The sequence below is a fragment of the Rhinopithecus bieti genome, unplaced genomic scaffold, assembly GCF_001698545.2.
Source record: "Rhinopithecus bieti isolate Rb0 unplaced genomic scaffold, ASM169854v2 scaffold_73705, whole genome shotgun sequence".
In the NCBI taxonomy this organism is placed as follows: Eukaryota; Metazoa; Chordata; class Mammalia; order Primates; family Cercopithecidae; genus Rhinopithecus; species Rhinopithecus bieti.
Window position 1 is genome coordinate 17434 of NW_016827262.1, and position 21771 is coordinate 39204.

At 40.6% G+C, this 21771-nt stretch overlaps 1 protein-coding gene and 1 long non-coding RNA gene across 2 annotated transcripts in view; both read left to right on the plus strand.

The window, feature by feature from the left end:
• The window catches only part of LOC108523229 (ensconsin), a 28420-nt gene extending 17001 nt beyond the window's left edge, over positions 1-11419 (plus strand). Inside the window, exons 9-10 of the mRNA XM_017863746.1 lie at positions 8097-8320; positions 9927-11419. Of these exons, the coding sequence (XP_017719235.1) occupies positions 8097-8320; positions 9927-9937 (235 nt within the window). The 3' untranslated portion in view covers positions 9938-11419. The remainder of the gene's footprint in view (positions 1-8096; positions 8321-9926) is intronic.
• A 3540-nt stretch (positions 11420-14959) lies between these two features.
• Positions 14960-18380, plus strand: LOC108523233 (uncharacterized). The gene is made up of 2 exons (XR_001883765.1): positions 14960-16739; positions 17642-18380. It is a non-coding gene; the product is annotated as an uncharacterized LOC108523233 (long non-coding RNA).
• The last annotated feature ends 3391 nt before the right edge of the window (positions 18381-21771 follow it).

The following is a 21771-nucleotide window of genomic DNA, read 5'->3' on the forward strand; positions in this document are numbered from 1 at the left end:
AAATTTATTTTTATATATAGTAGATATATATATTTTTTATCTATAAGTAGATACATATTTTATATATATAGTAGATATATATTTTATATACATGGTAGATATATATATTTTATATATATAGTAGATTCCCAGAGTTACTTGTATTATTTTACAAATATAAATTTAGGTTTAAAATTTCTATAGCCCTTGTTCATTTATAAAACCAAAACAGCAAATCACAAGTTTATGTAAATAATAAAACCACTTTCAACCTTCCCCCACAATGTTACCCTTCTATCCCTTGATTTCCATTTCTAGGGCACCCCCATTGACCAAGTCCCTGGACATTTGCAATAGCCACTTAAATGCTTTTGCCGCTCAAATACTAAATACCAGCCAGGCATGGTGGCTCACGCCTGTAATCTCAGCACTCTGGGAGGCCAAGGTGGGCAGATCGCTTGAGTTCAGGAGTTTAAGACCAGCCTGGGGAACATGGTGAAACCCCTTCTCTAAAAAAATACAAAAATTAGCCCGGCATGGTGGCACACAACTGTAGTCCCAGCTACTTGGCGGGGGGCTGAGAGGGGAAGTTCGCTAGAGCCCGGGAGGTCAAAGCTGCAGCGAGCCTTGATCAGAACACTGCACTCCAACCTGAGTGACAGAGTGAGACCCTGTCTCAGAAAAATAAAGCTGTAAAATCAAGATCAGTGAAATTGTTGTGAAGAATGATGTTTTTCTGAAATAAGTAGGTAATATACATATGGTACTGATTGATCCCTTTTGCATTAGGGATAACCATAATTCATTTCACTCACTGCTTCTCTCTGTTTGAACTGCTTTAAAACCACTAACCTCTTTTTAATACAGAGTGCCATGATGATACTTGGTTTTTATATGGCACTGGCATATTTATTTAGCATTTCAGCTGGTTCATGTCATTAGCCCTTGTCAAATAAGCTGGTGCTACCTGATACCAGTATGCTTTGAAATACACCTGAAAATGGAGCACTGAAATTATGTAGCAAGAGTCAGCTTTGTGATAATCAGTCAGACAGATGATCAGACTGTATATTATTTTTTTAAAGTTACCTGGGTGAAAACATAAATTTTTAAAAATCATGTAAAGAACAAGACCCCAGTTTGAGAAACAGCACATTTCTGAATGACACTGACCTGCAGGAAATGTTTAATGTGATGTTAAGTTTGGTTCCTATTACATGACACACAGTTTGTGATATGTAGCCTAAGAAATTCTGCTTCCCTTAATGATTTTTAAATTTGTCATCCTTGAATTCATCTAGATTGATCTTGAAACAATCTGTATTTTTGCCTTGTGTTACCTCTTAGAGCAGCAAGTACAAGGAAAGAAGGATGTAAAGAAGTACTTTTATTTCTCTTATAGCTACTCTTTGCAGTTTCAAGGTTAGGACCCATAGTTATCATAAACTAGGCTTTAGAGAATGTCATTGTTCATAGTTTCCATACCCTTCATAGTGATATGGGTTTTACTTCTATTCCCTGTCTACTCTTATTTTATAAGCTGAATACTCCTATTATGTTTACTATATCAGTCAGGGTCTAATCAGAAGGAAAAAAAACAGATTTAAGCCAGAGAAAATTTAAAGAGTAACTATCATTACGATTGGAGTAAGTAGGTTGGAGTAACTATGATTTTGGTTTGCCTTATAAGAAATAAAGAGAACTCGTGAGAATGATAGGGAAAAAAGAAAGAGAATTCTAAAGAATATAGGAGCCTAGTGTAGTGGCTCACACCTGTGATCCCAGAGGCTGAGGCGGTGGATCACTTGAGCCCAATTGGAGACCAGCCCGAGCAACATGGCAAAACCCCATCTCTACTAAAATACAAAAAGTTAGCCAGGCGCAGTGGTGTATGCCTATAGTCTCATCTACTTAGGAGGCCGAGGTGGGAGGATGGCTTCAGCTCGGGAGGTTGAGGCTATGGTGAGCCGTGATCATGCCACTGCACTCCACCCTGGGCAACAGAGTGGGACCCTGTTAAAAAAAAAAAAAAAAAAAAAGAATATACGAATAGCAGATACAAGGAGCAGTCACATACCCTAGTGTTGCACCCAAGAAGAAAGATCCCCTACCCCCCAAGTCTGTAATCCAGACCTTGTTAGAGAGGATATAACTGTCACTCATTAGATGCCAGAGAAGTTGCTATGGTTTCTTGCCAGCGGAACTTGCCAGAGATCCACCCTCTAGAGTGCCTGGGAAAGCTGTTCACTGTTTCCCCAGAAGCCCTCTACCATGAATCTGCCCCAGTGGGGTGCTGGGGGGAGGCTGCTGGCCACTGTGCACTGCAGGAGCCAGGCACTGGGAAAGGCACATGTATGCTAACGAAGCCTGCTGAGCAAGCACACGCCAACCAGGAAGCAAAACTCTCCTGCAGTGTCTCTCCAGCAATGGCAAAGGATAATTGTTTAACGGGCCCAGATCCAGTTTCACAGAACAGGAATGATGGCTGAATTTGGAGCTGAGAGGCAGTAAATCAATAACTGACACATTTACCTTATCTCTAAAAGACTCCTTCTTCAGCTGTTTGAATATTTTATTCATATTTCTTTAGAGATTCTTCAGCATGAATATGGGGTTGAGGAAAAAGAGCTTCAGAACCAAAAGTTCCAGGCTGGATCCCTAGTTTTACCTTTGAGAAGTTCAGCAACTGTGGGGTTAACCTACTTAATTAAGCCTTAGTTTTCTCATCTGGACATGGAGATACTTTCCACACAAAGTATTGGGAGATTCAGTGAAATGGTGTCTGTGAAGGAGTTCTGAAAACTATGTTGTACTATACAAATGTTACATTTCATTATCTTCATCTTCCTAAAATGAATGCAGTGTCCAGAAAACACACAGTACACTAGGTGTAGCTGCAGTGTGATGTAGAATAATGCTTTTGGTTTGTTCCTGGTATTCCATCTTTTCCTGCCTAGCATTTTATTGGCTTTTTTTTTTTTTACCATCAAAACACAAGGAGTCAGTATCACCAAGGAATAGTTTGCAGTCTTAACCTCCTTAGTGACTGATCATTCACCATTTTTTAAGGATCGCTCAGCTGACAGTTTTCTAAATCCAGTGCTCTTGCGGACTGCCTGCCTTGTCACTCATTTCATGATTTTCCCTGTTGTTCTCAAGGGGCTATTTTTATGACTTGATTTCCACATCTGCCTACTTAAATTTTATCCTGCTTGTCTTCTGATTATTATAAAACTAACCCTAGCTCTGATCCCTGGGGCTTTCTGCCACTTATACTCTTCCATCTAGAGAAGGGCTTGCTTATTCCTGTCTTTATTTTGTTTTATTTTTGTTTTATGAAACAGGGTCTTGCTCTGTCACCAAGCCTGGAGTGCAGTGGTACAAGCATGGCTCACTGCAGCCTCTACCTCCCGGCTCAAATGATCCTCCCACCCCAGCCTCCTGAGTAGCTGGAACTATAGGTGTGAGCCACACACCCAGCTAATTTAAAGTATATATTTTTTATAGAGATGAGGTCTCCCTATGTTGCCCAGGCTAGCCTCTGGCCTTAAGCAGTCCTCCAACGTTGGCCTCCTGAAGTGCTGGGATTACAGGTGTGAGCCACCACACCCAGCCTATTCTTGTCTTTAATATCCATCCCCAAAACAGCTTCCCATTCATGAATAAACATTGCCTTTGATGCAGTGAAAACTCATGTTTTTAAACAGTTTTACATCTGAAATCCTGTTAAAAATTTTAAATGACAAATCACGTCCATCAATATTTCCTTTCACTCCTAGTTTCAAATCAACCTTAAAATGCTTATGAAACCTTTGGTTTTCATCTCAGTGCATTATTTTTAGTGAAGCATTCCATGATCCTTGTGATCAGTCAGCATCTTTATTAAATACCCTACTCTGCACCCCAAGTAGAGTTATCGATCCCTCCAGCTTGCCCACTGTGAATTAAATCACTGATTAATGGAAATGCTTAGGGTCCCTGCCACAGAACATGGTGTGCGTGATACTCTGTGAAAATCCATCATGACAGATCATGCAAGTATAGTGGTAGAATTTGTTTTCGCTAGAAAACTCCACTGCTCAGAATGACTGTCTTTTAATTCAGATTGAGAGAGAAGTATCACTTCTTCTAATGTCTTTAGTACCTAATACATTAGTAAATAAATGATTGCTGTGAACTAAATTACATTTGCCCCTACCCACCTCGAGATATGTCAACAAACTGTCTAGAAGGACCCCAGGAGGATGGCAACCCCCTAACATTACTTTTTCTAGCAGCTAGGACTGAGATCCTTTGTTATAGAGCAGCTCTGTACCAGAAGTATCCTGAATCCTACTCCTCACCTTACTCCCGAGTGAGATGCCTGGCCCCTTTGCCCCAAAGCCATTTTTCTTGCCCATCTCCTTTCCCCTGATAGGTTCCCCACTGACATTAGTTAGAATGGAAGAGGGTTTGAGTTATCACAATTCTGGCCAGCTTTTAAAGGTGTAAAGAGATATGTGAATATGCCAAGTGTGGTGGCTCACACCTGTAATCCCAGCACTTTAGCAGGTCTAGGCAAGCAGATCACTTGAGCCCAGAGGTTCAAGACCAGCTGGCAACATGGCAAGATCCCATCTCTACAAAAAATACAAAGATCAGCTGAGAGCAGTGGCATGCATCTGCAGTCCCAGATACACGGGAGGCTGAGATGGGAGGATCGCCTGAGCCCAGGGAATTGAAGCTGCAGTAAGCCGTGATTGCACCACTGCACTCAAGCTTGGGCAACAGAGTGAGACCCTGTCTCAAAGAAATATATGAATATATATTCATAACATATATGGATTTTATAAAATTTTATAAATGAATATATACATTTTCCTGTGTAAGATATATGAAGTTTATAAAATACTTGAAATATATCTTTATGACATATATGAATAATATATATGCCCTTGAGCAGATCATTCTTACTGAAAAGCCATGTTTGCATCTTAAGAGAGAGTACTTGTGGAAGGATGCTCCACAAGAATTGAGGAAAATACTTGTTCATGGATAGGAAACTTGCTTTGGAATAGGAAACAAAGGATACAGATCCATGTGAGTACAGGTCGGGGAGGACAGGGGTGAATATCCGAATGGGAACAGAGGAAGTTATCTGCAGTTTCTCAGGTCATTTTGAGATGTTCTTCCACCCCCAGCTGAGAATCTCTAGTCCAGAGGCTAAGAAGCTCTGCTGCCTATACAGCTACTGCCTTACCCTCCTAATACTCCAGAAGACATTTCGTGTTTGTTCATAGCCGTATGGGAGCTGTCTTTTCATAGAATGTTCATCTTTTTTTTAAATAAGGAGTTTTTGGTAATTTTGGTGTTTGATCCGTTCATTTTCCCTCCAAATCTTGAGTTCATCATTGCTTTTAGTTTGGCCTGAAGGAAAAGTAACATTCCCAAGCCCCTATTGTTCACGCAGGAAGAGATGTATCCCTTCTAATTAAAAGTTACTTGTTTTAACATAATTAATAAATATCAAGAAAAAATAAGGTTCTGGCTTCCATAAGCTGTGTGGACGGCAGATTCTTGCCAAGGTCCCAACCCCTCCCTGTACACATTCTGGACTGGAGCAAAGTGTGCGGTCGTCAAAAGTCTTACAGCAGTCTTCAAACTTCAGAAGGTAACTGAAGGCAGGGAATTCAGAAACTGGTGCTCTTATCATGAATGGACACACGGATCCATAATCCCTAACCCCAGTACTTCAGTTTCAGTTTATAGTTTCTACCAGTCCCGATGTCCCCTGAACATTTCATGACTTGTCATCCAATGCATATGGCACAATTATCCCTCTGATTGCCAACAGTTAGAATGGGCAGGTGGAGGGGAAATGAAATCTGATACTGGCTCAAGTCTGGGGTTAGCCATTGCCATTATGACTTGTTAGTAGTACATGCAGGCCTGGAAGGTGATAGGTTAAGGTTGCCAAGGAAAAGGGAGCTCTGGAGATAAGGTCCTGTTCTTTATCCTTTGCCAGGACTTCTACTTAAATTCTCTCTGGATTAAGAACCAAAACTGTTTCCCTAGTTACAGAAAGGCTGTTGGTGTTAGGCAAGAACAGGAAGATGGGTGTGGCAGCCCAGGCACTTAGAACAGTAGGTGTTAGATGTGTGTGTGCACATGTGACTGGGGGGGCAGCATGTGCACATGTGTGTGACTGTACTCTTGTGGAGACTTACAATGCCTAGTGGCCTCCCCTTCTCTTGGCAAAATAGCAGAAAAGCATCATCATACTGTATAATATTTCTGTATAATATTTTACAAATAATATTTTCAGTGTATTCTGCAATGCCTTGTGAGACACTTAGGACAGCCATCTTCATTTTTTCCATAAAAAAGGAAGGTTTAATAATTTAAAAAATACATAAATATTCAAATCAGAAATGCTTTAGAATGTCTTCAACAAAGTCAATACTTCTCACTCAGTAGAGAAAGTAAACTATTTTGACTGGGCACTGTGGCTCATGGCTGTAATCCCAGCACTTTGGGAGGCCGATGGGGGCAGATCACTTGAGGCCAGGAGTTCGAGACCATCCTGGCCAACACGAAGAAACCCTGTCTCTACTAAAAATACAAAAATTAGCTAGCCATGGTGGCGCTCCCCTGTAGTCCCAGCTATTCGGAAGGCTGAGACACAAGAACCACTTTAACCCAGGAGGCAGAAGTGGCAGTGAGCTGAGATTGCACCACTGCATTCCAGCCATGGCAACAGAGTTAGACCCTTCTCAGAAAAGAAAAAAGAAAGTAAACTATTCAATAGGGCAAAAAAAGCAAAGTCTTAAAAAGCAATGGAAAGGTTGGATTTACATTAGCATTGTTTTACAATTTGAGAAGACAAACTGACCTGCTAACAATGTTCAAGCAGTTGGTATTACTGAGACTACAGGTGATTTGTTGAGCATTGAACAAGTTATGAAGCTTGCACATATATGTGTACTGCTGCGATGAAATGAAATGATGGCAAAATTAGTTTGGCACTCATTTAATGCATAGGCATTATTTGGCTATGTTGTAAAGCATAATAATAAGCATATAGCATAAGGGGCTGCCAATTTGGTTGGAGAGAGTGACAATCTAAGACAAACTGTAGAAGATTAAGTATTTGGGGCCAATTAAGTATATCTCAAAAATAAATCCAAGATATTAAGTATGAATTCATAAGGATCAAAATGAGGTCAGAGGCAGATTTAAGGGGCAAAGATAAGAAGATTGGTCTTCAAAAATTTATATATGAAATTATGCAAGTGCTTTAGGAGGCTGGAATATCTAGGAAGTATGCAAAATGGCTTAATGAGAAAAACACAGGACCAGAGATCAAGAGATTGTGCATTTAGCCTCAACTGTCTCTCAGTAGTTGTGACTTTGTGCAAATCGTTTACTCCCCCTCTCCAAATTATAATCCCCTCATCTTTGAGGCAAAGGTCTTCATAAGTGATACTCTTTATCAGACAAATGTAAAAATGCCTGCAGCAGAAATCATTAAATGTGTAGAACTGCTGCTGCTGCTGATTTGTTTTTATTAATGATCTGTTGTAATTGATAAATTGTTCTATTTGATAATTTTCATAACAAAATAACAGATTTAAAATGTTTTTGTTGTTGTTTAGAGTCAGGGTCTTACTCCATAGCCCAGGCTGGAATGCAGTGGTGCCATCATAGCTCACTGAAGCCGCAAACTCCTGAGCCCGAGCGATCTTCCCACCTCAACCACCAGAATAGCTGGGACTGCTGGTGTGTGCCACCATACACAGCTAATTTTTTTATCTTTTGTAGAGACAGGGCTCTTGTTATGTTTACCAGGCTAGTCTTGAATTCCTGGCCTTGAGCAGTCCTCCCATCGCAGCCTCCCGAAGCGCTAGGATTATAGGCATGAGCCACTGTGCCTGACCTAGATTTTTTAAAATAAGAATTTAAGGTACAAATACACCACAATGTATTATTTTTGTTAGTAATGGTGTGACTCATCAGTCTGATTTTTTTAATTGTAGATTTATATAATTATTCATTATAAAACATTTTGGTTTTCCTAATAATGTGTTTTCCAGTGTTAAGACTAACTTACTTCTATTTTTATTTTTCAAATTCCTTAGCACTCCCGATTTGGAAAAACAACCAAATGAAAATGGAGTATCTGTTCAGAATGAAAATTTTGAAGAAATTATAAACTTACCCATTGGATCTAAACCATCCAAAGTAGATGTCACCAATAGTGAGAGCCCAGAAATCCCTTTGAATCCAATTTTGGCCTTTGATGATGAAGGGCCACTTGGACCCCTGCCTCAGGTGGATGGTGTTCAGACACAACAGACTGCAGGTAAGCTTGCCTCCAACTCCCTTCTGTCGTCATCAGAAATATCTGACACGCAGGAGGACACAAACTGCGGCCTTCTACGGTATGATTGTGGTAACACTTTGTTCTTCAAAGGACCAAGTAAGCCACAGTGGAAAAGATTGTGCCTGGCTCATAGAAATTGAATTTTGAGTTGGATTGGACAACTTCTAAGGCCTCTCCTGTTCTCTCAGTCAGTGCAGAAATCCCGTCTGCAGCACCCAGTGGGTGTCCATCAGCCTCTCTGCACAGAGCAGCACCCATTACCCAACAGCATGCATGGTCAGAATATGCTTTGTAGAAAGACAAGGCTGCCTCCCTATACTTATGGACCATTCCGACCTAGTGCTGCCCACTAGAGAAAGATTTGAGTTTTTCCATCTTTCTCAGGTCTTCATATATTTGAAGACTACCACCATTTTTCTCTTATTTGGGTTTGGCAACCTGAGTAATACATTGTTGTCGTTTTAAAATGTGACATGATGGGTAGTTACAATTTAGGTGATGAAACCAGTACTCTGAATAGGATCACACTGAGTCTAAGGATCTTTCCTTGTTAAATGATTTGTTGCTGTTGAAACTGCCTGTGACTTTCTTATACAATGTCTCTTTGACCCACACTTGACCTGAAGTCCTTGTGCAAAAAGAACAATCAGGACCCAAAGAAAGAAGGAGTAATATCAAATATCACTAACTCAATGGTCATAGCAGCTCAGCAGCACAATCCCATCAGTCTCAGGAATTAGCAGGATAATCTCTGCTCCCTATCTCTTCAAACCTGTTTCAATTTTGTTGACTTCTCTTCCCTGAAGATGACTTTCATGTATTGACCAGCATCTCGTTATATTTCTATGAAAAGAATTGGCCAAATTCAGGATAACTAAAGGGAGACAATATAGAATTATTTGTGGGCAAATTGTTTTGCCTTCTAGATTCAATCAGTGAATCTGTAATAAATCAACTTGTAATGCAGTGAGGTAACCTATGTGAACCACCCATCCAAATGAAGCTACTCTTCTTTTCTCCTCTAGTGTACTGTCCTTGGAAGTGGAACCTCACTTTAGTGAACTCCACTTTTCTAGGATTTGAAAGGAGGTTGTAAGGGCCCTCCCCAGTCTGACTTTCTGATTCTTAAGCCTTTGGGAACAATCCGACTAATGGTATGTTGATGGAAACATGCCCAGTACAGCTTCCTACTCATGTTACAGATTTACAGGGAGGGAAAGAACTTCTAGATGATTTATCAACATTTATTTAACCTCCAACATATGTTTAGAACCCTAAGCATCGGGTACTGAGGATACAAGAGAAATGAATGTTGAAATCCCTAACCGAGAAAAGTACGATCTGCGTATGCCACTTGGAAAAATGAAGGCTATGACCTAAGCTAATGTAAAGAAAGAACATGTGTTTCCTATGAGTAACAGAATTCACTTAAGACTGTGAATCCTAACAAAATTGCCTATTCTTATATAAGTGTATATAACAGTATAGTAAATTTTAGAAATTTAAGGTATTGCTATAGTATTCTTGAAATAAGATTTTAGATAAATGCCATATTAATCTGTTCTTTTTCTGTCTCTTCATATAGAAGTTATATGAGTATTTCTTCTGAAGAACCAAAGCTGAAATTTAATGAGAATTTCTACAATTAATGGAATTCCTTTCATGCTATAAAGGAGCATCCCCTCCGCCAGTTTTCTAAAGAGTTCTTGACCATCATTTTGAAAAGATTTATTAAAACTAGCTAAAGACAGCAGACTGGATAGCTTTTCTAATCATTTTCATCAATAGGAAAAAAGAAATACGTCTCATTCTTCAATACTTTAAAATGGCTTTTCCAGTGTGCTCCTTCTTAGCAATTAATATTTTCTGCATTCTTTAAAAGACAAGAGAATTTGATTATAAAAGAAATGGGCTGACTAGCCATGATTTTTTTGGTCTTGAAAGCTTAAAATGTAAAATTGGCAAAAAAAAATTTTACCTTTTATAATACTTGAAAATAAGTACCTCTTTGCTCTACAAGTAGAATGAATAGGGGAAGAGTTTAAACCTGTTTAAATATTATTTCAAAGAGCTCTATTTGTGGAAGCAAATTATAGGCAGATTACCAGGTTCTTATAAATACAACTTGTACATGGACATTCTGCAAACCTAGCTGTCACGTTTTCTTGCAACTCCTTTTGCAAAAGCAGACTAAAATGTTTTAAAATATGAAAAAACTTTATTTTTTCAAAGCAAGAAAATAATTTACTGCTCTCTTACATAATGTATTTATAAAGTTTTCCAGATAAACTAATCAAATAAATTAGAACAATGCGACAACATTACAAATTTAATTTGTTAGCTGCATTCCTTCTGATGTTACCACGAGAGAATGTTACTGATGATTCAGGGCTATTTCTGAAGTCTATATGTTGCTGCTATCCCCAGTGATGGTGGACTTATCTTTGCCTTACCTGATCACAAATTATGTTGGGGAAAATAAAGATTTAATATTTCTTTCAATAGAAAAGAATTTGGTTTTGCTCATCTAAGAGCAATGAGAAAATGATGGAATGTTGACTGCGTTTGGCACACAGGACACGGACCTTCATGCAAGTCCTTGCTCTGCGTGGCATCTGTCAGCTTTTCATCTTTCATTCTTCTTCTTCACTTTTGCTGCTGAGCCTAGCTGTACAAACTTGCACTTTCATTTGCTAATATAAATTCAATTTTGTTTTACCATTTTAGAGACTACTAATGATTAACTGTAGAAGGAGAAGGTGCACATGTTTTATGTGAAGTGTTAAAAAAGATAAATTTATACCACTGTAATGTGCAACTTTTCTGAAAAGAGAAATTGGTTAAACTGCTAGGTTGAATGACAGACTTCATCTATTGGACTATTTGTTTTAATCCAGGCATATGGTCTTTAGTAACAGCTTTTAATTTGTTAAAACATTAATTTGAGGGTTTTGCCTATTTTCAGTTGTCCATGTACACAGTCATTATATTAAAAAAGAAATCTGTTCAACAAAGTTGTTTCATTTGTTTAAATCAACATAGCATGAAACACCAAATAAAATGTTTGACATAGTTTTACTTTTAGGTTTCTCATATGTTATAACTTCACTCAGATTGATTCTTGAGTCTTCAGATTGTCCTTCATTTAACTCAGTGACATTTTCCCAGCCTCTTGTTGATTAAGCATATAGGATAGCTTTATTTAAAATTTAGAGCTGTAGGTCTATTTTGGCTGTTTTCTTTTCATGTATGTTTTAAACTTTGGTGATCATTAGCAAACTGAAAGCCTTCTAAGTCATCAAGTTTTTATTAGAAGTGGTACAGAATTCTTAATTATATTGTGTTTAGAGCAGTGCTGCCAGAGAATGACCCTGATCTTTACAATGGCTGGCTTGCTTTTGGCCAGCACTTGAAAATCTGTATTTACTTGAAGACCTTAAGGAGGTCTTCAGTATTCACACTACATTAAGGGGAGCGCTCAGGAATCAAATATGGCCCTCAGTATGAAAATAGAGTGAATGGGCTTTTAGTTTCCTTTCTACACCATTGCAAACTATCTAGGCCAATTTAGTCAGTCACCAGTCACGGGTCTGTTTGGCGGTACCTCTAGTAAGGCTGTATGTGTCCTCATATATAACCACACCACCTTGTGGTGTGTTACAGTAAAAGCAAATCTAAAACAGTTATCTTACATGACAAGTTTATTAGCAAGCAGGGCTTCTGGAAAGCTTGGGGAAGTTCCTTCTCTGCTCATAAGTAACACCACAAACACCTTGACTAAAAAGTTCACAGTGAAGCAGAAGCAGTGATATTCTGAAAGCAGAATTAAGAAACCTGATTGCCTGGTTGGACCAGGTCACAGTCATAAACGTGTGTGGAGTGCTGGAGCGGGAAGGTACAGGGGCAAAGAGATCTCTAGACCCAGGTACTATAAAAAGTCATTATTTTTCAGGATCTGCCAGATTCTTACACTTCATTTCATGCATTTTGCCTCTAAAAGTCTAGACAACCACCTACTTTTCAGTCTGCATTCACCAGTGAAAAATTAATATCCTTTATGCTGATGAACACTGGCGTATATTTAGATAAGTGTTTAAAGCATCTGCCTAGCCACCTGATTGAGGTGCTTCAAATACTATCTAACTTACTCTCAGAAGAAGATTGAAGTTAAATTACACAGCACACATGAATTGCACAATTTATATTTAAAGTATTTTAAAGTAAATTATTGCATAATAAGTAATAATAAATTCTCCCATCTTTTGTATTACATTTTTTAAAATCTGATTGAAATGGACTATCGGCCTTCATCTGTTCTGTGCATTGAACACTTAAAGGCATGATGGGGCTGGGTTCAGTGGCTTACACTGTAATCCGAGCAGTTTGAGAGGCCAAGGCAAGGAGGATCGCTTAAGGCCAGCAGTTCAAGACCAGCTTGGGCAGCATAGCAAGACCCTCCCCCCAACCCCAACCCCCATCTCTACTGTCAAAAGAAAAAAAAAAAAAGCATGATGGAATAGCTATTGGATCAGGTTACAAAAAGCAATTTTAAAAAATAAGCTAACATCTAAGAAACATCATTTTGCCTATACTCCCCCCGGCAAAATTCTGTTTTTACTCAGTGAACACCTAAGCCCACTCAGAAATGTTCTGGATTGTCATTTTTCTCACATCCTTTAGCACCTCCTTAGTTTTGGGGAGGAGTTCTGAAGGCCTTGCAAGAAGTGGGAGAGAAAAGGACCAGTGTGTGAACAGAAGTGATAATTTTATTGCAAATTAAACATTTTGTTACTAGTTCCTTGGTGAATCTCAATTGGGTTTTTATATTAGTAAGTTTGATTACAATTTTAGAGACGAAAAGTAATTTTAGAAACTAAAAATTGGGAGGCTGAGGTGGGCGGATCACCTGAGGTCGGGAGTTCGAGACCAGCCTGACCAACATAGAGAAACCCCATCTCTACTAAAAAAAAAATTAGCTAAGCATGGTGATGCATGCCTGTAATCCCAGGTACTTGGGAGGCTGAGGCAAGAGAATCGCTTCAACCTGGGAGGCGGAGGTTGCAGTAAGCCGAGATCACACCATTGCACTCCAGCCTAAGCAACGGAGCGAAACTGCCTCTCAAAAAAAAAAAGTAAAAAATACAAAAATTAGTTGGGTGTGGTGGTGCACACTTGTAATCCCAGCTACTCCGGAGGCTGAGGCACGAGAATCTCTTGAACCCGGAATGTGGAGGTTGCAGTGAGCCAAGATTGCGCCAGTGCTCTCCAGCCCGGGTGACAGAGTGAGTCTGTCTCAAAAGAAACAACTAATGCCAAGATTTATAAAGTTCAAAAGAAGTTTTAAAATTGCTGTTTAAAAATATACACAGGCCAGCCGCCGTGGCTCATGCCCCTAGTCCCAAAACTTTAGGAGTCCAAGGTGGGAGGATCGCTTGAGCCCAGTAGTTTGAGACAGTCTGGGTAACATATGGAGACCCTGTCTCTACAGAAATGAGAAAATTAGCCGGGCATGATGGCGCATGTCTGTGGTCTCAATCACTTGAGAGGCTGAGGTGGGAGGGTCGCGTGAACCCAGAAGGTCGAGGTTGCAGTGAGCTGTGATTGTGCCACTGCACTCCAGCCTGAGTGACAGAGCCAGGCCCTATCTAAACAACAACAACAAAAAAAAAACCTAAAAATTAAAGTGTACACTATAAAAGGACCGACGATCACTTTTGAATTACTGGATCTCTAAATACCTTGTGGAAGAGTAAAGGGAGAGGTTCAGAAGGCAAGGTGCTAATGTTGGAAGCAACAGAAAAATGAAGAGCCAGCATCTGGAGTTACATTTAGGTGGTTAAGTATCAGATTTGCCAGTAATTAACCATAGGAAGCTTGGTAAGTTAGTTGTGTTCTCTGTATCTGGATATTTGCATTGCTAAGTGGGAGAATAATACTCATCTCATGGAGTTGTCTTTTTTTTTTTTTTTTTTTTTTTTTTTTTTTGAGACAGAGTCTCGCTCTGTCGCCAGGCTGGAGTGCAGTGGTGCCATCTCGGCTCACTGCAACCTCCACCTCCCAGGTTCAAGCGATTCCCCTGCCTCAGCCTCCCAAGTAGCTGGCACTACAGGTGCACGCCACCACGCCCAGCTAATTGTTTGTATTTTAATAGAGACAGGGTTTCACCATGTCGGCCAGGCTGGTCTCGAACTCCTGACCTCGTGATCCGCCCACCTCAGCCTTCCAAAGTGTTGGGATTACAGGCGTAAACCACCATGCCCGGCCCTCATGGAGTTGCCTTAATTATTAAGGTTGAATTAAATGAGTATAAAGTTCCTCAGTAATTTTTCAATAAATGTTAAAACTTTTGTGTTTAAGGCCGGGCATGGTGGCTCACGCCTGTAATCCCAGCACTTTGGGAGCCCGAGGCAGGTGGATCACCTGAGGCCAGGAGTTCGAGACCAGCCTGGTCAACATGGTAAAAACGCCATCTCTACTAAAAATACAAAAATCAGCTGGGCGTGGTGGCACATGTCTGTAGTCCCAGCTACTCGGGAGGCTGAGGCATGAGAATCTCTTGAATCTGAGAGGGAGAGGTTGCAGTGAACCAAGATCACACCACTGCACTCCAGCCTGGGCGACAAGAGTGAAATTCTGTCTCAAAAAAAAAAAAATTTGTGTTTAGTTTGTGGAAGACAGGGTCTCTGAAAGGCCAAAGAATGGCAGGAATCTGCCCCTGTAAGTGGGATCTTCACTGTCATTAGTCTTTTTTTTTAAGATGCCCATTCTAGGTAGTATCATACCAAGCAAGCTAATGGATGTGAATTGTTTTCTTCAGGACAGTATTGCAAGTTTAGAATTTGTAATCATCGAGTTGCTACCATATTACCATTTCACAATCACTTCCCTTTCCATTTCTCCCAAAATGTTTTCTTTCCAAAAGAATTTTATTTTATTTTCACATATTTGGAGGCTTTTTTTTGACATCCTTTGACACAATTAGAGTACCTTGTTGGCTGCAAATATAGGGATGCTTAACTGCTTTTCCAGAAGTTAGTTGACACTGGCCAGCCTCCAGGAGGTGCTACAGGAAGCTGGGGCAGTGAGAAGTTTCTAAAGCAGTTTCCAAGAGGACCGTGAAGCACATCTTGTTCAGCTGTGCTAATGATTCCTTCTCCTCCGTAAGTGGAGCTGCCTTACCAGAAGGTGTTATCAAAAAAGAGATGGGGTCAGGCACGGTGGCTCACACCTGTAATCCCAACACTCTAGGAGGCCAAGGCGGGTGGATCACTTTAAGGTCAGGAGTTCTAGAGCAGCCTGACCAACATGGTGAAACCGCATATCTACTAAAAATACAAAAATTAGTGAGGTGTGGTGGCACACATTTGTAATCCCTAGGCATTTGTAATCCCTAGGCCTAGGCAGGAGAATCGTTTGAACCTGCGAAGTGGAGGTTGCAGTGAGCCGAGATTGCACCACTGCACTCCAGCCTGGGTGACCGAGCAAGGCCCTATCTCAACAACAACAACAAATGGATCGGGAAGGCAAGGATTTGGAAGCCCTTGGTGGATGTGAGGGTCAGGAAAGGCATCCTTCGGTGCTTCTCTTGCTAGTTCCAGAGTCATCCTTCTCCCTCAGAATGATTGGCAAGAAGTTGTCTCACTCTGAGCTGCACCTGCCCTACACTGTCATTCATGTCCTCAGCTGACATGACCTCTGGCTAGTGGAGTATCAGTGTCCCAGGCTTTTGGGTTTGGGGAGGGTTGGAAAGGTAAGTGGGGTCCCCACATCAATGACTGACATCATTTTGCCATGGCAGGAACAGTGGAAATAAAAGGCCACCCTCGGTAACTTGTTTCCCCAGACTGTACATCCCACATTGACATATCTGAGGGCTCTTGTCAAAAGCCACCGCTGCCCCAGTATGTGGCAACCAGAAGTGCCAGGAAGTTAAGAGCTGGGAAGCAGCTTTCAATCAGTGACACATAGAGTCTATAAATATGGTTCCTGCTGCTGCCTGGGGTGTGCTTTTTACTTGTATACTTACACTTTTGCCCAGAGCTTCTTCACCAGATCAAGCATCTGTCCCTCACAGTGGTAGCTGGCTTTGTAACACGTAATTTTTTGGCTACATTTCCTTACTGGGGTTCCCTTTGCCTCCCAGATAAACTGCTTGTACTCACATCCTTATCATAAGGTCAGCCTCCAGAAAAACCTGAACTGAGGACTATCAGTATAGTTTTATAAAACAACTAGTATTTTATCTCTTAACAATAACATAGCTCAGAATTTTTTAAAAATGAATAAATTTAACTGGAAAAACTCTGAGTGTTCTGTCATTTTGTCACAGATATGCACCAGTCAGTGAATAATGTTTTCAGCATAATTTCGGTTCGTCTTGGATATAAATTAAGCACAGGTGAGTATGTGTTCACCTCCACATGGCCATAAGCCTGTGATCATCTCTTTTCTTCCCTATCCTTTATGTTCTGGCTGATGGTTCTCAGCTGTTGAATTCTGTTATCTTCCTTCATACCCCGTCCCAGATCCTTTTTAGTAAGATCTCTTTATTTTTTAAAAACACTACTTTTTCCTCTTCGTAGTCCTGAAGTTTGTGATGGTGTAATCACTCCTAACCACATAGCGTTGCCTCTGTGCTGCGGCTACCAACATCTGGAAGAACTGGAGTGTCGAGTTTGCAGCATTTTCTGAAAATCTCGAAAAAAATCCAATAGGCAGCCTTTCTAACAACATGATAAATTCAGAATACTATGCAAGCTCTTTTTAAAATATTGCTATTCTTACTCATACAAATTACTGGTTGGAGTGGGGGATATATTTTTTCATATATTTTCATAGGGTTCAAACAGAAGTGGTGAGGAAATCTGAATAGCTCATGAAATAGCTTTGTTTTGTAAAAAGAAATGTAAAAGCTATTAAAATGTTACATTAAAATCCACTTAAGATGCCTAAAATGTACTCAGCAGCTCTTTGCATGTTGTAATTTTCATATGAAAATGCTTTATTCACATTGGAGGAGAAATTTCTGTTACAAAACAAAAACTGACATGATAGATTATTTCAAAATAGTATTTTGTAGCTAATTTTTAAAATTGTTAATTTGGAGCACTATGATAAACACAAAGATGACTCACCAGTTATCTCTTTTATAATATTTTAAGAACTCCAAATTTAAATATTTAAGTCTATGATATTGATATTTATTAAGGTGTAATGTTTTTAGGAGTGCAAATATAGGAAATACAAGGCCAAAAAATCTTAAAGGCCCACTTTCTCATGGAAAAATAATCTCTTGCTCAGGTTTTCTCAACAGGAAGGAATGAAATGGAAATGTAGCAGAGTTTCAAAACTAGAAATGTACTAGAGATGGAAACAGTATTCTATACTAAAGGGATCAGCATTACTGTTAACTTCCAGGCTTCCTGCAAATAATGGGTGTTACCACTCTCTCCTTAACTCTTTGACTCTGTCCAGAAAAGGCTCATGTTTCCTTCAAGTCTCTCCTGTAGGCCAGGAGCACACCTAGGGACATCTGTGCTTCATTCAATCTAGAAAACCTGCTTTTCATAGCCAAGCCACTGCTGTGGGCTCCTGGCCTCCAGTTTAGAAGGAAACCTGCTGTCCAAACTAAGACGCTGTCCTGATGGTTCCTGGCTTGCGGCTGCTGGTCCACGCTTAAGTTCACCTGCCAAACTCCGCTCCCGCTCTTTCTTCTCTGCTGTGACACCCTCCAAGTCTGCAACTTTCATCCATAATGGATTCTTTTACACTTGGTCAAGGCTCTTGACAACAGTGGGACCAAAACCCAGAGGTTCACAGAAACTACAATAGTCACCGTGAGTCAGGCCAGTCTGCCCACAGCATTTGGAGGCCAGGCCTCAGCTGCATCTCTGAAGCCCAGGCACAGGCGGCCCTGGGGAAGGTGGAACACTAGCATTTCTACTGATGCTCTGGGGTCCTGCAGAACCCTGACTATGCCACAGACCTTCTGTACTGTGTCCATTTCCATATAATCTAATAAATCCTTCTTACAAAGGAATCCTGAGTTAGTCTGTTTTTTGGCACCAGGGAGAGAGAAAGGGAAAAGTCTGACATTTGGTTTAGGATTCAATCCCTAAAAACTGCCTTAAATGCCTGTATGCTGCCCTGTCCCAACTCAGGACTCAAATCATCAAACCCTGCTGGTTTTGTTTTCTAAACATTTCCCCAAAATCTGCCTGTTCCGCTCAGCCCCCCTGCCACTGCGCCCATCCCAGCTGTGCCCATCTTTTACCTGTTCTGTTGGGGGTTGAATTGTGACCTCCCTCGAACCTGCCCCAGAAAGATATGTTGAAGCCCTAAACCCAGGTACCTGTGAATATGACTGCATTTGGAAATAAGGTTTCTGCAGATGTAATTGAGTCAAGATGAGGTCATTAGGTTGGGTCTAATTATACGATTGGTGCTTTTATAAGAAAAGAAAAAGTGGACAGAGACAAGGAGAGCATCATTGGGTGACAGATTCAGAGGCTGGAGGGATGCAGTTGCAAGCCAAGGAAAGCCAGGGATCCACGGCCACCACCAGAAGCCAGGAAGTGGCAAGCAAGGGTTCTCCCAGAGGGAGCAGGGCCCAGCCAATTAAACAGGAAATGTCCCCTTGTCCCCCTCTCAGGGTGTGTGATGGGAGTGTGGCTCGCTTCTTCGGTGCCCCGCTGCTCAAAACCCCTAGAGGGAGTAGGCAGACGGCCAGGGTGTGGGGCTCCGACTCCACAGCAGTGTCTAGGGGTAAATGTTTACAGCTGAAGCCCCAGTGGGCATGTGTTACAGGTGCTCTTTTAGTTTGGCAGCTTGTGTTAGCTCAATTACATGCCAGAATAATTACAGACAGAATATCTCTGTCTCTCTGGGACAGAGATATCTGAAGCCTGAACAAATACACACTCGTATGTTAGGTCTCACTCTGTCACCCAGACTGGAGTGCAGTAGCATAATCACAGCTCACTGCAGCCTTGACCTCCTGGGCTCAGGTGATCCTCCCACCTCAGCCTCCCAGGCAGCTGGGACTACAGGCTTTGCTCCACCACACAGCTCATTCTTTGTAATTTTTGTAGAGATGAAATTTCACCAGGTTGCCTAAGTTGTTCTGGAACTGCTGAGCTCAAGCAATTCACCCACCTCGGCCACCCAAACTGCTGGGATTACAGACATGAGCCGCTGCATTCAGCTGCTGGCCACTTCTTATGAAATATATTTTGAGACAGTGTCTCACTGTGTTGCTCAGGCTGGAGTGCAGTGGTGCAATCACAGCTCACTGCAGCCTTGAACTCCTGACCTCAAACAATCTTCCTGCCTCTGCCTCCCAAAGTGCTGGGATTACAGGCATGAGTCACCACACCCAGTCTGATCAAACTCTTACCATCTAAGGCATGGACACTGCTCAAAACCTTTTGTTGTTTCCCCATAGCTTTCAGCTCATGGAGGCCTTTAAAAGGAAATTCATTGGTTGGGCTCACACCTGTAATCCCAACACTTTGTGAGACCGATGCAGACAGATCACAAGCTCAGGAGAACGAGGCCGTCCTGGTCAACATGGTGAAACCCCGTCTCTACTGAAAATACAAAAATTAGCTGTACATGGTGGCACATGCCTGTAATCCCAGCTACTTGGGAGCCTGAGGCAGGTGAATCGCTTGAACAAGTGAGTCAGAGGTTCCAGTGAGCTGAGATTGCACCACTCTGTACTCCAGAGCAAGACTCCATCTCAAAAAAAAAAAAAACAAAAAAAACCAAAAAGGAGATCCATCAACTGATTTGGACTCAAGGCAGATGAATACTCGTGACCTAAACAAAGAAAAAGGAAAATATTACATAACATCTAACACTTTCTTCCTTTTGTATTCAACAGAGACCCAAAAAACGCGTGTAAAACCTTTGAATAGTTAGGATTTTAATGTAAGTCAGTTTCTTTCTCTTATGTGGAGATACGAGTAATAAGAATGTTGTTAAGATTTGTTTTATCTCTAAGCTTTGATGAATTTTGAAGCTTAGTGGTAACTACCTTTGCAAATTTGTATCCTGGCCTAGGGAGTTCTAAAAAATTTCCTATATTCGATAGAGAATACAATTATAATGGCTATCATTCGTTGTGTTTACTATGTGCTGGGCACTGTTGCTGTGTATGCACAGCTCCTTTAATCCTATTATGGTTATTATCCTCGGAGACTGAGAGAAGTAAAGAATTCTGTGAATGTTGCACAGCTCCTGAGTACATGGCCAGGGCTACAGCCCAGGTCTGTCTGCCTCCAGAGCCCAAGCTTACAACCACTGCTCTATCTGTGATGTGAAGTTCAAAATGAGTTCACTGAAATCCATGTGCTCTGCTGCATATGAAGAGAATTATAGATTTAGTTTAACAGTCAATTCTTGAAAAAAAAGAAAAAAAGGAGCTGGCAGTTTTAATTAAACACAGAGAGACTGAACAAATAAGCAAATATATTGGAGATAATTGGAGTCAGATTTCTCATTCTCAGGCAGAGTTACAAATATGGAAAGAGGAAAGGCTAAAATAAACCCCATAGTGTTGAACTGGCTTTGCAGGTATTGATGTGAATGCACAGTTTCTGACAGATTTATGTGTGTACATATGTGTATGCATGCATTTATCTCTAAGCTCTGTCTACTGAGAGGGCCTAGAAGCAAAGACAATCCCTAGCAGCAAACAAACCTAGGGTCTAGATATTGGTTACTGAATACCGTTCTCCACTAAAGGAACCGGGGCTCTTTGGAGAAATGGCTGATGATAGGCTGGGAGCAGGGAAAGTATAAGATGAATTTGGTATATCTTATGTCCCAGAAAGTAAGAAAATGCCCCCAAAATTATGAAAACATGCCAAAATGACAAAGGAACCAGTTTAAAAGGTCTTCTAATGGCTAAATCTAGGACAAATTGAGCACCAAAATAATATTGATAGTCATAGATTGTGACTCATTGAATACAAGACAATCTTTGAGGTCATACAGATATAAATTAATACATGAATTAAAAAAGAGAAGAAGGAAAAGACCTAATTCACAATTAAATTCCAGGTAATAAATACAGAAAGAATGATGGAGTTTTAAAACTACATTTTGCAATTACACTAATAATTGATTTAGGCAATAATCATCAATGAATTCAACAAATGAGTGAGTGAAAATTTGATGAGAAACAGCATGTGTATGCTGTCTTACAGTACCTTTCCACAAAATACCTAACCTTTATTTATTCAAAAGTACAAAATACTTATCAATTAACTTTAAAGTAGAGGAACCTGGCAAATATCATCTTAACCAATGGATAAATGTTAACCCTAGTCCTAGTCATGGGACAAAGACACGTGTGTGCCTCCTCATACAATACACCGATAAATCATGGCATTTTGGTGTTCCTGCCAAAAATGCATAACCTGAAT